This window comes from Cavia porcellus, unplaced genomic scaffold (assembly GCF_034190915.1).
Source record: "Cavia porcellus strain 051 isolate PalLab524CR breed Dunkin Hartley unplaced genomic scaffold, mCavPor4.1 scaffold_42, whole genome shotgun sequence".
Taxonomy (NCBI): Eukaryota; Metazoa; Chordata; class Mammalia; order Rodentia; family Caviidae; genus Cavia; species Cavia porcellus.
The window spans coordinates 3,127,819-3,145,291 of NW_026947525.1; the positions used below are offsets into that span (position 1 = coordinate 3,127,819).

Below are 17,473 nucleotides of genomic sequence, written 5' to 3' on the forward strand. Positions count from 1 at the left end.
AAAAAATTTCAGGCTTCACAGATTTAAAGACCCAAATCAAAAATGTGCATGTGAGGTGAAATACACAGTTCTCAGATGAAGAAATAGAAACAGCAAATAAATGTGATAAAATGTTCTGCATCACTTGTCATTTAACTATTGCAAATTAAATAACACTGATATGTCACCTTGCCCCAGAAAAAATGCCTACTGTCAAGAAATCAAGCAATAACGAATGCTGGAGGGCTTGTGGGGGTAAAAGAAACCCTTCTCCATTGTTGGTGGTAAAGCAACCACTGTGGAAATCAGTGTGGAGATTCCACACAAAGTAGGTCTACAGGTCCCACTCAACTCAGCTATTCTCCTTCTGGGTATCTCCCCAAAAGAATAAAAATCATCATACCACAGTGATATATGTGCACCCATGTTTATAGCAACACAATTTGTGGTAGCCAGATCTTGGATGGAATGCATGACCTCTAGCTTGCCAGGCAGGCTCTTAAGCTAAATCCCTGGACCACTTTTTTTTACTTTTTAATTTTCAAATAAAATGCGTTTGGGAGAAAAAACAAGGACTGACATAAAGACTTTCAGTGCAAATACCCATCAGAGGAGCTGAGATCAACATTCCAGAAGACAGCCAGCTCCAGAAGCCTCCACCATCTTTCACTGGGGATCCACAGTTACAGGGTGGGTTTTTTTTCTGTAATTATTCTTGGTGGGGAAGGCAGGCAGGAGAGCAGGAGCCAATCAGTGATGAAGAGGCTGGCTGTAAGAATTGTCCAATCAGGCGGGCCAAGGCAGGCGGTCTCTTCCGGTGTCATGGCGTCAATTGCAAAGACAGGGCAAACAGTGGAGCACTAGATGTTTGCTAGACCACTGTTTTTTGCTTCTGTTCTCCGTGGACTGCTTAGATAGAACCTGGGAGACGTCCAAACTACGCAATGGTGATGTTATGGGATGGGAGCAGTGATATGGGGTGGAATCCGGTTGAGACCAGTTAGAAGTGGTGAGAAGGGGCTGGGGGTTTTTAGCTCAGCAGCATAAGCGCCTGCCTTGAAAACAGGCAGTCATGAGTTCGATCCCCGGTACCGATAAAAAGGAAAAAGACCAAAAAAAAAAAAAAAAAAAAAAAAAAGAAGTGGTGAGAAGCAGCTGTGTTGTCTAGAGCCTGTGTGCTTAGCCTCAGACCCTGAGGTCCTCTAGTGCTAGCAGTGAGGCATCCTCTATCCCTTTTACCTCTCGCTGGGGCCAGGACAGTTCTGGATCCCTAGAATGCTGTCACTACGGTGATACAACCAGGACACAATGCCATTTTTGAAATCACCGGCTGCCCTTGCTCCTCCAACCGCCTGGGACCAGGAAGGTGCATGAGGAGACCCTGATTCCGATGTGGTTTCTAGCTGGGTGCAGCTGTAATAAGCTAGGTCTCTGCTCTCATTCCTGTCAGCAACAGATCTGGAAGCCAGAAGTTTATAAATGTCTGTGATGCAGGACCTCATAGCCACAACTGCTTTCCTTAAACTTATGCATTTATGTATTTTGTGATTTCCTAAATTTATACTATGTTCTCATATTTCCATGCTCATGAAAGGTGGAGGCAAAGGTTCTGAGAATTAAAAGATGTGTAGTCATGTGCCTCAGTGGAGAAAGGCTTCCGAAACACCGTATGAACTGCTGTGTATTATACAGAACAATGCAAAGAATTTCGGAACATACTTGATGTGACATATGTGCTCATAGATGATGTTTGGGAGAACATCAATAGAGGTTTAAATTTTGAGAAAAATAAAGCAGATATAAATGTGTTACCAAGGGCAGGGTAAAGTGTGTTTGCTAAAGACAAATTCCAGAAAGGGCTGCCTGTTAAATTCCCATTGAAAAAATGCCTAAATTTAGTCATTTGCATGAATATATATATATATATATATATATATATATATATATATGATATCCTTCTGAATGGAAAGGAAAATGGGTGTCATATCTTAATTAAGAAGTGATTTAATAGCTTGGTTGATCACATACATTGTTGAAATATGGAAATGCTCTGCAGTGGACTTTACTAAGTGGTGTAAAGGAGATGCCATAAATTGAAATTGTGCAGAGATATCAATAGTTTAGCCGTGAAGGGTTTTCTGCTTAGGGTGGATCAGATGAGCATGGAAAGGATGTGGAAGTGATTGGCAGGACGCAGTGTGCCAACAGCAGGACATACAACAGGGAGGGTGTTCCCTGAAAGTCAGGTAGTTCTTAGGGTAAGCATGAAGTTAAAGTTGGCTTATGATTTCTTCCTTGAGGTGAATAACTCCAGCTCTGGTAAGAATCAGTATTCCACATCCTTGTCAACCCATGAATTCTGTGTTCTTCACTTGAGATCTAATTCTGATTATCTCTAATTATGACCCAGTGTCATGAAGGTGAAATTTGAATTTTTTTTTGTAACAGGGATCGAACTCATGATGTCAAGCTTGCTAGGTTCATGCTGCTGAGCTAAATACCCAGCTTTGAAAGTGTTTTCTGTATACTATGTATGATATCAACATTGTTCCTCAGAAAATGTTGAATATTGTGGAATTTTTCTATATTGTATGGATATAATTTTTAAAGCAAACCAAAGGTGTCATATGCAGTCACTTTTCAAGTTTCAAATTGTCTGCGGGGTGTCTCAGTCAGGGTTTCTATATTTCAGACAGCTCTGTAACTTAGGCTAGCCCCAAACTCAAGGAAGTTATCCTGCATTAGCCTCCCAAGATATATTTCTTATATCTGAATGGAGAGTGATCACTTGGTGATCACTTGGTGAGACTGAGCTATAATTTGAAACTTGTACCTGGTTTCATTGTTTATACATTTTTTACATACAGCAGTTTTCCATGAACATTTGAGTTATTATTTATGTATCATATTTGATGTTATTTATGTTTTGTTCTATGAAACCAAATTTAAATATCAAAATGCTGCTTAAGTATATTAAGAACAAAGGACTCAGTGGCCTAAATGAGATTTGAAGAGATATCATTGGTAGTACATCATAGTGATTCATGAGATATTTGTCCGCCTCTGTGCTTTAGGGATGCTGGTCCTGCAGGCTCTAACTATATGAGCTCTGCTTTAGAGACAGCGCACAGGGACTCTTGCAGTGACTCAGCATAAGAATCAGTGCTCCTATTTGGCTATTACATTAGCTGTGAGTTGCAATATAGCATTGAATTTGCTGTCTCAAAACATGTGTATATACAAAAATTAATCCCCAAGATGTGGAATTAAGATTTGAAGAAATCAGTCTCCATTCAGCTGTCTTTTTTTTTTTGGTTTTATTTGTTTAGTTTTGTTTTGTTTTATTGAGACAAGTTTTCTCTATGTATATCAGCTAGATTTGAACACTTTATGGAGCACAGAATTGCCCTAACCTCAAAGCAGCACTCCTATCTCAGTGTCTTGAGTGTGGGATTATAGATATGTGTGTTTTTACCCTAGAAAATATTGAGACTTCTAACTTAGCTGTGTTGTAGGTTGGCTTAACAGATGCCATCTTGAGCTTTGCATTTAACTAGTGCCCTGTATTTCACTCAGAAAAATGGAAAATCACTCAGGGTAGAAGTCCCAGGAGAAAAGCAAAATGAGCTGTACCCAAAGAAAAAAATAAACCTGCTCAACAAAAGAAACAGAATACAGTTGTCATCCAAAAATTATTATAAGATTCTAGCTAAATGATTTCCAACAGGATCTTTTTGTGATTCTATCTTTTAAAACATCTCTAACTTTCCAGTTCAGAGCCTCTTGTTTAGATCCTGAAATGGGGGTGGGGGTTCTGTATAAAAGTGGTCCTGAGACCAGCTAATGAAATTCCACATTTCTCAATTGGGTTGCTTGGCTTCCTATATTGTTGTTCACAAACTCACCTCAAGCTGCAGAAACCTTACTGACACAAACAAACCTCAGGATTAAATGACAGTGCCACTGAAATGAAAGAATAGTAGTGAAAAGGAGAAGAGAAAAAAGACAAACACCATGTGCTATAATGCCCACCTCTTTTCCCCAGCAATGAAGAAGCTGAAACAGGAGAATGGCCATGTAATCAAAGACAGCCAAACCTACATAGTGAGTGCAAGGCTACCCAGAACTCCAAAGTGAGACTGTGTCTTTAAATCTAAAAACTAAAAAAAAAAAAAAAACCAAGTAGACAGAAAGACTATTGAAAACAAACAATAACAGAGCTGAGTGAAATTTGACTGATGTAAAATGGGAATTATTGAATGATGCTGCAGAGGAAAGAAGGCCATGTAGGGGCATCCAGGAGGCAGTGACAAACACAGACTTAGAAATGGCATCTATTGTGCTACAGGACAACAGTGACCTCCTTCCTCCAATACATTTGCAGTTCATTAGACTGAGGACTTCTAAAAGCTCATTGAAATTTTAAACTCAGGGCAAACAAGCAGCTTGAAATTCTGGCTTTGGAACAATGCCTTTAGCAGACATTTCATATTTAAATTGAGATAATTGAAATATAATCCTGCCTTGTTTGATATCAAATCCATCAAGTTTAATGACTCACAACATTGAGAAATGAAGTCATAAACCAAAAGAGTTTCAAAAATTTTCTTAGAAAAAAGAGAAGAATAGCCCTGAACTATCAGGAGTGGTCTTCCGTGTTTTGGCCATAGACCTATTGTCAGGGGTCATTTATACAGGATAGTCACAATGTGGGTACAGCTTGGGTCTCAAACTATAATCAACCTATATGCCTATAGCTGCTTACCAATATTATTTATCAGGGTAACAAGTCAGCCAGAAAAGTTATGTGGAAAGAGCCAAGGCATTTTGTGGGAACAATAGTCCAGTTGTTCTGGTCTTTGAGTATGGTAATTGATGCCTATCAGGACTTCCTGGAGGTGATGTTGGTAACTGTAGTACATTTCCAGCTGTTGTTTTTCTCTTCAGGAGCATGTATACCTAGTCACTGCATCTTCACCTTCAGGTCTGGCTTTCTTCAGCTGTGCCTGTAGCAGTAATTGTTGTATTTAGTTTTTTGCATTGACTGTTTGAGGTTCCAGTTCCTCTCTGATGGTATATCAATTTCTGTCTACCTTGACATTCTTTTCTAAAATGACAGTTTTATTTGAATGAATAAAGTGAAGTATTCATTAATACAGGCCAGGGATTTAGCTCAGGAGGCAGAAACACCTGCCTGGAAAGTGCTAGGTTGTAGCTTTGATCCCTGGTACCTAAAAAAAAAAAGTAATTTAAACTGCAAGGAAAGGAAATAATTTCATTTGTGAAAATGTAGGTTTACAAAATTTATAACTAAATATGTCAATGGCAAATTAAACAGTGTTAATAGTCACATTTACTATCTAAAGTTGTTGGGTCTGGGTATTGAGCTCAGGGATACAAGGAGCTGCCTGGAGAGCACAATGTCATGAGTTCAATCCCTCACACAGAAAAAAAATCACAGTTGTCAACGATGCAGTGCTATGAGCACATTTATTGAAATGGATAATTGGTAGTTAATAGGCTCAACGTTTCTTTTGTGGTCTATGAAATACCTACAGATAACATGGCAATTAAAGTGAATGATATACTGTCCCTTATAGGATTGCAATTTTCTGAGTTGTTTTTATTTTTTTGTTTTCCCACATAGTTGAAAGTTGAAAATGTTGGCTGGTGCTAGGTAGAAAAACTGTGATAATCATTTTTTTCAATTTAATGATATATTTCCCTTTATTCATTAAGAACATTTTATTTGCTACAGTTACTCCAAGTAAAATTGATAAACAATTCTTATATTTACAGGCAGCTGAGTTAGGTAGAAATAGAGGCAACCATACCATGATGTAGTGGAATGAAATTCCTGAACTTCTATGTCTGGTATGAGTTTGTGTTGTCTAAAATGCAAGAATGAATTTTAGGAACAACAGAGTTTAAAGGCAGAATATATTTATTGAGAGAAAGAAAGTGAAAGTATTTTGCTCTAAATAGGATATTTTGAAAGTGGGAGGTGGAACCAGAGGATTTTTACCTTGAAGTCACTTTCCTCTCCCCTACTCAACCTACCTGTCCCAGAAAAGAATCTCAATCAGGTACTTGCATATCAGCAATGCCAACTTTAAGCAGCGCCCAAGTCAAAAACTATATGTATGCCACCCACACATTTTCAGAAAAAAAAAAGCCAGACCCCAAGTGGTCATGGGGTTCTCTCCATGGTCTTAGAATAAAGGCCATTTTGACTTTATATTCTCTTTTTTACTACACCAAACATCCTATCAGAAAGTGTCTGTCTGAGAGAAACAGGAGGCATTCTGAGCCGATAGTAAAGGACTCTGATTTTATAGAATAAAATCATGTGGTGAGTGTGATAGCTCAGACCCTCACATAAAACCCAAGGAAGCAAGAAATTAAAATTTGGGGAGCAAAGACTTTATTATAGGCCAGGCCAGGTGATGCAATCTCAGGGAGCCAATTTGGAGATTGTGTGCCTTACAGCTAAAAAGGTTGGGTTTTAAAGCTGAAAACCACAGGAATGTTGTGAACTTTGACCCAGTTTGATAACTTTCTTGTAGTTAAACATTTCTTAGGGACAGTACATTGTATTGCAGATAGGCTGAAGTGTGGGTGGGTAGGGGGAATTACAAGAAACAAACTTAACAGCTTTTATGGGAAATGGAGACTTAACCTAAGAATGGGGAGGGGAGGGGAATTTACAAGGAGCTGAAACTTAAGCCTTTACTGGAGATGGAATTTTAATCTCTATTGAAATGGCGCATATAGAACAGGAAGGGGGCACATCAGTTAGAACTAGGTTACAACAGTGAATTAGGTTTAAAGTCGGTTAGATTACTGAGGTTACTGAGGAGGTAAATTAGCACAATAGAGAAGCAGAATATAAGAAATGTAAAAGTGGCCTTTTATTTAAATAATGTGGAGAGAAGCCCACAGCCACCAAGAATTTGGCTCCCCTTCCCCTGGACTAACTATGGGGTTTTGTGGTTGTGATAACTCAGACCCCTGAATAAAATCCAAGGAAGCAAGAAATTAAAATTTAGGGAGCAAAGGTTTTATTTTAGGCCAGACCTGGCAAAGAGTCTCCGGGAGCCAATTTGGAGACTGGGCACCTGACAGAAAATAGTCAGGGCTTTTATCTTGTACATCCACAAACAGCTGCTGGTCACACAATGCAAGTAGGGGGATGGGGTGTTGCGCACTACAAAACAGAAACATGGTGCATTACATTTCATGGGAAGAGCAAGACTCAAGGAACAAGCAAGTTTTCCTGTAAACAAGCAAGTTTAGATAAGAAGAAATCCTGTTTTCCTCAGCAGAGACTAGAAGTCTAGCAGTGATTAACAACTTCTGTTAGCTTATCTTAGCATCACATGTGTTATTTGTAGAGGGTAACAATGGTTAACATATCAATTAGATAAGATTTTAGAATTCTTTACACAGGAGAGCATTGATTAACATATTAAATAGGTCATCCAGAGGGGGAAGGGAAAAGCACATATACAGTAAGGCCAAGTTACAAGTATTGCTATGATACAAAAATAACGAAGCTATTTTTCTAGAGTATAGCAGAGGTATATGTGACTTTTGAGTGGATGTGGTGCTTGGAGGGGACATTGATATCATGCAAGGAGCTGATGGGAATTTTCTTTAGGGCCCTGGGAAAGAAAGAGGAAGTTGTAATCAAGGAAAAAAGAGGAAGTGGCCATACGATAAGTATCCCTGATCTTGCCTTCTTCCACATTGAACTACCACCATGAGGTTCTGTAATTGTTTCTATGGCAAAACTCTTTCAAGTACATCCTTCAGTTTCAAGGAAGAAATCAAAACAACGAATTTTTGCCACCTGTCTTCCTCTCTGGCTGGTAGTTAACTATTCATAAGAAATACTGTTAGTCATTTCCTTAATGCGTTGTAGATACCATAACCAAAATTACAGATCATTTCACTTTCAGAAAACAAAAGTAGCACTTAAAGTCAGGGATAAAGCTCTTCAGTGCAGTGCAAGCATCCCTGGAAAGGTGAGATCAACATTGTAGAATACAAACTACTACTGATTTATCTGACTTCAAGAACGAGAACAATTCATAATGATATTGCTATAGAGCAATGAATCTCCCAGTCTACTATGTCTGGTACGAGTTTGTGCTCTCTAAAGTCAAAGAATGAATTTTAGGAACAACAGAAATTAAGAGCACAGTATACTTATTGAGAGAAAGAAAACTACCTGAGAGAGAATGGGTCCTGAGCGGGATGCCAAATTATAGAGTAAAGTTATGTGGTGAGATGAGTTTAAGGTGGGGAAAAATTGGAACTCACAAGGCAGATGGTCATAAGAGGGGACAGAGCTATGGTAGCCAATAAGATTATAGGTTCGTGTAAAGTTGATTAAATTGGGAACAAAGGGGGAAGGGAGTCACATAGAAAGCAGGCATTCTTAGGCAGCAGTGACTTTTCCCTTAGGGTTTTGGGAGGAAGACTCCTGAGTTTATCAGGATGATAGGAAATATTTAAAATGTCAGTCCTTAGGATAAGCATACTTTTCTTTGAATGGTGACTCCTGACCTCCTCAGAGTGCCATGGGACTATTTAGAATATCAGTCTTTAGGATATGGATGATTTTGCTTATCATTTGTCTTGAGACTTGGCCCATAGCATGAGGTGTCAGCCTCCCCCTAGTTGCACCGTATCTCATCTCCTGCATGGATTCCTTGGAGGACCTAGCGCTGCCTTATGCCAATACTATTTAAATAATTCCGGTGCCTGTAACAGTACTGTTTGGATAATTGTTTACAGATGTCTTGTGCTCTGGGTGAATGATCTGGGCATTACAGTTTGCAATGTATATACCAGCGTTGCCCTCTGATTGACATGTTTTGAAATTTAATTTTAGTTGATGTGTTCTTTTTTCACTGAAATAAAATGGATTTGAAAATTACAAGCCTGAGGGAAAGCTCTTCAGTACAAACACTACTCTGGTCAATCTGAGATCACCACAGTAGAAGAACAGCAGCTCCTGAAGTCTCTGAACTACAGTCTATCATTTGAGATCCTCTCTTGCAGGGAGGGCTTTCGTTCCCTGTTAATTCTTGACTCAGAAGGAGGGAAGTAGAGCAGGAGTCAATCAGTGATGAAGGGGCAGGCTATATGAACTGTCCAATTTTCAGGCCATTGCTGGCTGTGACTTTTGTCTCTTCTGGTGTCTCAGCATGATTTAACTTTTCTGAGTATGATACTGGTAGCAAAACGCTTGCTGCATCTCACTTAGAACTTTTGATGTCCTGTGGCCTGATTAGCAAAGAACTTGAGAGATCCCGGAGCCATGGAATGGTGAGGTTGTGGATGGGAGCCCAGAGATAGGGTGGGTTGGGTGAAACCAATTACAAGTATTTAAGGATTGTTGTGGTGTCTGGAGCCTCAGGTATTTAGTTAGCTTCATCTCCTGAGGTCCTCCAGCATTGGCCATGGGTCATTCCTTGTCCCTTTTGCCTCTTGCTGTTGGAAAGGGTGGGTTGGGGTCCCCAGAACCGTGGCTTCACTATGACAGCAACTGACTCAAGTATCATCTTTGAAATTCACTGCTGGCCTGGTAACTGTACCATCTTAGGCATTGGAAGGAGCTTGAGAAGACCCTGACTATGATGCTTTTTGTAGCTTGTAGAGCAGTAATGAGCTAGGTCTCTGCTCTCTTTCCTCAGAGCAGCAGATCTGGAATGTCCAAAGTTTATTAATGTCTGTAATGCAGGGCCTCATAGCCACAATGGCTCAACTTAAACTTGGGCTTTTTTGTACTTATAGTGATCTCCACAATTTATAGTATATTCTCATGTTTCCATCCTCATGACAGGTAGTGGCAAAGGTCCTGAGAATTCAGAGATGTATAGTAGTGTGCCTCAGTGAAAAAAGGCTTCCCAAACAACTCGTGAACTCCTGTGTATTATAAAGATCAGTGCAAAATAATTTCTGAACATACTTAATTATTTAGGTGGCACCCTTGCTTACAGACTAGGTTTGTGAGAACAGCCATAGAGTTTTGAAGTATGAGAAAAATGAAGCAAATATGAAAGTGTTATCAAGGATGGGGTAAAAATTTGTGAAGGACAAATTCCAGAAAGGGCTACCTGTTAAATTCTCATCGAAAAATGCTGAAATTTAGGCATTTGCATGGATATATACACGTGATATCCTTCTGAATGGAAAGGAATAGGTGTGTCATCCCTGAATTAAGAGCTGATTTAGTGACTTGGTTGTTCATAGACTGCTTAAATATGGAAATGCTCTGCAATGGAATTTACTAAGTGGTGTAAAGGAGAAGCTCTAAACAGAAATTTTGCAGTGATATCAATAGTTAGGCATGAAGGGTTTTCTACTGAGGATGGAACAGAGGAGTGTGGAAAGGATGTGCAAGTGACTGACAGGATTCAGGAAGCCTATAGCAGGACATACAATAGAGAAGGTCTTCAGTGAAATTCAGGTAGTTCTTAGAGTAAGCGTGAAGTTAAAGTTGGGTTCTGATTGCTTCATTGAGGTGATCAAAACTAGCTCTGGCAACAATCAGTATTTCACATCCCTGTTAACCCATGAATTTTGTGTTCCATACTTAAGATCTAATATGGATTATCTCTAATTATGCCCCAGTGTTATGCAGGTAAAATTTGGATTCTTTTTGTACCAAGGATCAAACTCATGACCTATGCTTTCCAGGCAGGCGTTCATGCCACTGAGCTAAATACCCAACTATGAAAGTGTTTTCTTTGTTGTATGGAAGAGATCCACATTGTATCTCAGAAAGTGTTGGATATTGTTGGAATTTTTCCATATTGTATGGCTATAATTTTTAAAAAACAAACCAAAGTTGTCTTATGCATTCTCTCTTCAAGTTTCACTTTGTCTGTGGGGTGTCTCAGTCAGGGTTTCTCTATTTTAGACAGCTCTGTAACTTAGGATAACCCCCAATTCAAGGAAGAAATCCTTCACCGGCCTCCCAAGATATATTCCTTATATCTGAATTGAAAGTGATTGCTTGGTGACAGTGAGCTATAAATTACAGCTTGGGCCTGGTTCCATTTTATATACTTATTTTTTAAAAACAGCATTTTCCACTAACATTTGAGGTATTATTTGTGTACCATATTGAATGTTATTTATGTTTTGTTCTATGAAACGAAATTCATGTTTCAAAATGCTGCTGAAGTATATTAAGAACAAAGTACTTACTAGCCTAAATGAGATTTGAAGAGACATTATCTGTAGCCTTTCAAAGTGCTTGATGAGATTTGTTTTTCTTTTTTTAAATTTTGAAAGTGATAAAATACAACAGAACAAGGCAGAATAAGGCCAACTAAGATCATATAGTGAAATTGGTACACAATTTCACAACAGATTACTGGGATAACAGTAATAGGTATTACAGTATATTTTATTATCTCTATAATAGTTGATCTTTCAAACATGTATATCAAAATGAGATGAAATACAGAGTAGTACTTATCAAAACAGAAAATTGAATAGAGCAATACAATTAATCAAAATAGAGCAAAACAGTAATAAACATATTTGCCTTCAAAGAGATAGTAGAAGGAAGTCCCCTGTATTTGTTATGGTCTGCTTCCCAGGAGACACTCAGATTTCTGGTTCCCATTTGCTAAATTGGGAAGTGGAATGTTTGATTCTAGGCCTTGCATCGGTAGGTTCACTATTGCTTATTAGGGAGACAGGCTGGTTGTTTGGTTTCACAGCGTCCTAAGTTCCCACATGGCGCGGACCTCAGGAGCTGCTGCTGGTTCTCCCCCTGGAAGTGCCGCATTCTGCCAGACCGTCACCGCTTATCATGGAGAAGTGGTGCTTGCTTGCCTTCCAAGTGTCCTAAATTCCAGCATGGCATGGATCTCAGGAGCTGCTGCTGGTTTGCCCCCTGGGAAGGCCACAGTCTGCCACATCATCACCACTTACCAGGGAAGGGAGGTGCTTGTTTGGCTTCCCATTTGATTGATAGGATATTTATCTGCTTATGTGCTTTGTGGATGCTGGTCCAATAGGCTTTTCACTGTGAGCTCTGCTTTAGAGACAGTACACAGGGAACATTGCAGTGACTGAGCACAAGCAGATGACATGATACTCTACATAGAAGACCCCCTAAACTCCATTGAAAGACTCTTAGATACAATAAATAAATTCAGTAATGTGGCTGGATACAAAATCAATGCTCAGAAATCAATAGCATTCCTATACATGAACAACAAAATCACAGAGAGGGAAATAAGAGAAACTACACTCTTCATATTAGGAAGCAAAAAAATGGAATATTTAGGAATTACTCTTACAAAAGAAGTGAAAGATTTATACAGTGAAAATTATAATACACTGAAAAAAGAAATTGAAGATGATCTCAGAAAATGGAAAGGTATCCCTTGCTCATGGATAGGAAGAACAAACATTGTGAAAATGGCCATCCTCCCAAAACTGTTATACAGATTCAATGCAATCCCAATAAAAATACCATCAACATACCTTATAGATCTAGAGAAATCACTCCTAAATTTCTTTTGGAATCAGAAGAGACCTAGAATAGCAAAGGCAATTCTAATCAGCAAAGAGCAGGAGGCATCACAATTCCTGATTTGAAGTTATACTACAAAGCAACAGTAGTAAAATCAACATGGTATTGGAATCAAAACAGAGCTGAAGATCAATGGAATAGATTAGAAGATACAACCACAACTACAAACACACTCAACCACCTTATCTTTGATAAAGGAGCAAATCAGGTTCACTGGAATAACGACAGTCTCTTTAATAAATGGTGCTAGAAAAACTGGCTCTCCATTTGCCAAAAACTAAAGCTAGACCCATGTCTATCACCATGTACTAAATTAAAATCTAAATGGGTCAAAGATCTGAATATTAAAACAGAAACACTAAATCTATTGGAAGACAAATTGGGTAGAAACCTTGAAGACATAAAAGTAGGTAGAGAATTCATGAACAGGAATCAAACCACATGGGAAGTACTTCCCAGAATCAATAGCTGGGACCACTTCTTATTAAAAAGTTTCTGCATGTCAAAAGAAATCTCCAGCATGGTAAAATGAAAACCCACAAACTGGGAATCTCTCTCTCAGATGGTGAACTCTCTCTCAGACAAGGGATTCTTGTCTAAAACATATAAAGAATTAAAAAAACTCAGACCCCCAAAATTCAAAGATCCAATCCAAAAATGGGCATCTGAGATGAATACGCAATTCTCAGATGAAGAAATGCAAATGGCAAGTAAATACATGAAAAATTGTTCATCATCATTAGTCATTAGAGAAATGCAAATTAAAACCACACTGAGATACCATCTCACTCCTGAAAGAATGGCCAGGATCAAGAAAACCAACAACAACAAGTGCTGGAGAGGCTGTGGGGAAAAGGAACTCTCCTACACAGTTGGTGGGAGTGTAGATTGGTGCAGCCTTTGTGGAGGTCAGTCTGGAGATTTCTCAAAAAGCTGGGATTGGAAGTCCCATTTATTCCAGCTATTCCACTTCTAGGCATATTTCTAGAAGAACTGAACGCATCATACCACAGTGATATATGTGCACCTATGTTTATAGCAGCACAATTTGTAATCTCCAGATCTTGGAAACAACCCAAGTATCCATCAACTGAAGAATGGATAAAAAAGTGGTGGTATTTCTATGCAATGGAGTATTATTCAGCTATAAAGAAGGATCACATTGAGATATTTATCAATAAATGGGCACAGCTTGAGACCATACTCATAAGTGAAATAAATCAATCTCACATGTGTGAATACCGAATAGTTTCCCTAATGTAAATAATGATTCAAATATATAAAAATATGTGGTAATCATGATTCCCCATTATGTGGCCTTGAAGCCTTATAAAGTTTTCACTTATTAATTGGAAAGGCTTTATTCTGGGCTTCTTGATATGGAAATACTTGAAGCTATAGTATATGAAGTTTTATTCAAATATTTCAAGGAAAAAGACAGACACTGTGGTAACTACTATTAAGTCGGGTTATTTGGTGGTGAACCACTAGGTTGCTGAAACAGTCATGCTTTGACCTGTATTGTTATATTGTTATGTCCTGTTTATCTCAATCTCTGCCTTATTCATTAAAAAATTATTTCGTTAAAAAAATCAGTGCTCCTATTTCAACGTTACATTAGCAGTGAGTTGCAATCTATCATCAAATTTGCTGTCTTCAAAAATGTGTATATTCACAAAATTAATGACCAAGACCTGGATTTAAATTTGATGAAATCAGTCTTTCAGCTGTTTTGTTTGGTTGTACTGTTTAGTTTTGTTTTGTTTTATTGAGACAAGCTTTCTGTATGTATATCAGCTGGATTTGAACATCCTATGGAGCCTAGAATTGCCCTGAACTCACTGAAACCATCCTGCCTCAGCATTTTGAGTGCTGGCATTATAGATATATACCACCACACTTTGCTTTTGATTCAGATTTGTAGGAGAGAATTTAAGATATCCCAAACCTGGTGTCTCAAACTTCATGTGAGAAATATATGTATGATCCTTTAGGAGGTGGTGACGTTTGAGGATGTGGTTGTGAACTTCAGCATTGAGGAGTGGACTTTGCTGAGTCCATCCCAAAAGAACCTCTACAGAGATGTGATGGGAGAAACCTTTAGGAACATGACTGCAATAGGTAAGGACAAAATACTTTTGTCACTCATGCTGTCAGAATGTTGTATGTCACTCATCAGTGCTGTTTCATTAAAAACAACGTGAAAATATTTTTTAAAATAGCTCAGACCTGGACACATTATATCATAACTCTAAACAAAATCTATTAATTTGTATGTATTATTCTAATGAGCGTTGGTATTTCTATGTCTACAATTCAGGAGGACTTGGGGATATCCAGGAAGCTGAAAAAGAATGCCAAATTTACTGGAGATACTTAAGGTAATTTGCACTCATAAGGAGAAGTAATGTTCCTGAGTAATTAGTGCGTCAGCAGAAAAATGACCACCAAACAAATGAGGCACCATTCAATTTATTGTCAGTAATACTCTCCGAAGACATATAAGTTAGGGTATGTATAATGAGTGAATTAAATCATGAAAATGTATGACATTGCATGTAGATGTGTACCAAAGGCATACACTTTGAGTTATGACATTCGCCCTTCAGTTTTTCTACTGATATATACATATGAATATGACACATTCATTATCTAAAAATTGCTAAGATTGCAATAGTATTTGAAATAAAATGGAGTTCTTGTGTTTCCAAGCCATGCTCTAAGAATCAACAATTCTGACTAAAATTCTTAGAAGGCTGGTGGAATGTTAAGGGCACTCATTCTGAATATCAGTGTGCAGTTGTCTCTAGAAATTGATCCCCTCATACTTGTCCTGGATATATTTTTAAAAATTCAAAATCTGCATAAAATACTGATACATGCTTGCTCATATACAAAGCAGATAAAATAATAATAGATCAGGCCTTGAAGAAGCTTAACTATTTATGACTGGATTTGTGGAGAAGGAAAATGTTAATAGACTCTCTGTGATTGTGCATTCTTGTTAATCCAGCACACTAGGAATCAGATTTTGCAGAATGGCAAATTCAAGTTCAAACTTCACAGCTTAATGATCAGCGAAAATGTCTTAAAACAGATTTAAAAAGCTATAGATTTTATGCTAATACCTGTTGTTCATTCCCAGCATTGAAAAGAAAAAAAATGAGTTACATAATGTGAAAAAAATAAATAATATAATGTCATTTGCCATAAGAAATAGGTGGATCTTTCTCCCATCAATTCAGTGAAATAGCTCAGCTATAAAACCTAAAGGGTCACAGGGTTTCTTTTACATGAGAAACCAAAATATAAATTGTGGAATGAAATGAAAGAGAGTTAATAGAGAAAAGTAAGACTGACCGTATGGAAAAGGGAACTACAGGTTAAGGACAGACAGGAGATTGTGATGGGGAAACATATCAGAATGATCTGTATGTGATACACATATGTACCCATGCCCAAAGTGAAGCTAAAGATTCTGCATTTCAAAAGGTACCAAATTTTAAGATTTCCAAATGTGTACCATTCTTTTGGGAATGGTTGTTTTCAACATGTCTTACAAGGGCATTCTGTTACTTCATGTTCAGAATTTCTTAGCAGGCATTAAAAACAGAATTTGACATTAATGCAGTCATTAAACTCAGACCCATTTCACTGTGAATTTTTCTTTTTTTATTTAATGTAAGGAAAGACTAAAAAAAAACAAAATAAGTAGAAATAATACCACTTTCAAAGTGAAAATAAACAGTAAGAAATCTAAAGACAGGGATTACATATGCTGCTCATAGAAATACTTAATGAAATACAAAAGTGAAACTTATGAAGTGAGGATAAACAGTGAGACTGCAAAGAGTTTTGTTCAACTCTGCCATAAATACTTAGTAATATGGTTATCAATCCTATATCTGATTTTTTTTTACAGAAATGACAAGCTAGGGAAATCTTATGGACATACATCTTGGAATCAGTGTAAAGAAGTATCCCCTTGTAATGCAGAAGGTAATGTGAATGTGAAAGAAACAGAAACACACCACAATGTTCAGATCCATGAAAACTATTGCAGTGGAGAGAAATCCTATGTATGTCAGCAATGTGGAAAAGGTTTCACCAAATCTGGACATTGTAAGCAACATGAAAGATTTCACACTGGAGAGAAACCATATGTATGTAAGCAATGTGGGAAAGCTTTTAACACACGGGCCGGTTGTAAAAAACATGAAAGGCTTCACACTGGAGAGAAACCATATGTATGTAAGCAATGTGGGAAAGCTTTTAACACACGGGGAGTTTTTAAGAAACATGAAAGAATTCACACTGGAGAGAAACCCTATATATGTAAGCAATGTGGGAAAGCTTTTACCCAACAAGGAAATTGTAAGCAACATGAAAGAATTCACACTGGAGAGAAACCATATGTATGTGAGCAATGTGGGAAAGCTTTTAACACACGGGCATATTGTAAGGTTCATGAAAGAATTCACACTGGAATGAAACCATATGTATGTAAGCAATGTGGGAAAGCTTTTAACACACGGGCAAATTGTAAAATACATGAAAGAATTCACACTGGAGAGAAACCCTATGTATGTAAGCAATGTGGGAAAGCTTTTAACGCATGGGGAGATTTTAAGAAACATGAAAGAATTCACACTGGACAGAAACCCTATGTATGTAAGCAATGTGGGAAAGCTTTTACCCGACATGAAAATTGTAAGCAACATGAAAGAATTCACACTGGAGAGAAACCCTATATATGTAAGCAATGTGGGAAAGCTTTTACCCAACAAAGACATTGTAAGCAACATGAAAGTTCACACTCAAGATAGAACCAGTGCATATAAGCATCATGAGAATTTTTTGAGCACAAGTCCATATTGCATAATGCATGAAAAACTTCACCCTGGGCAGAAAACTTATATATGTAAGAAA

General features: G+C 37.9%; 1 protein-coding gene across 1 annotated transcript in view; it reads left to right on the forward strand.

Moving 5' to 3' along the window:
* The first annotated feature begins 800 nt into the window (after positions 1–800).
* LOC134474908 (zinc finger protein 124-like) overlaps positions 801–17,473 on the forward strand; it is a 36,191-nt gene continuing 19,518 nt past the window's right edge. Inside the window, exons 1-4 of the mRNA XM_063243950.1 lie at positions 801–926; positions 14,539–14,665; positions 14,865–14,925; positions 16,467–16,543. Of these exons, the coding sequence (XP_063100020.1) occupies positions 924–926; positions 14,539–14,665; positions 14,865–14,925; positions 16,467–16,543 (268 nt within the window). The 5' untranslated portion in view covers positions 801–923. The remainder of the gene's footprint in view (positions 927–14,538; positions 14,666–14,864; positions 14,926–16,466; positions 16,544–17,473) is intronic.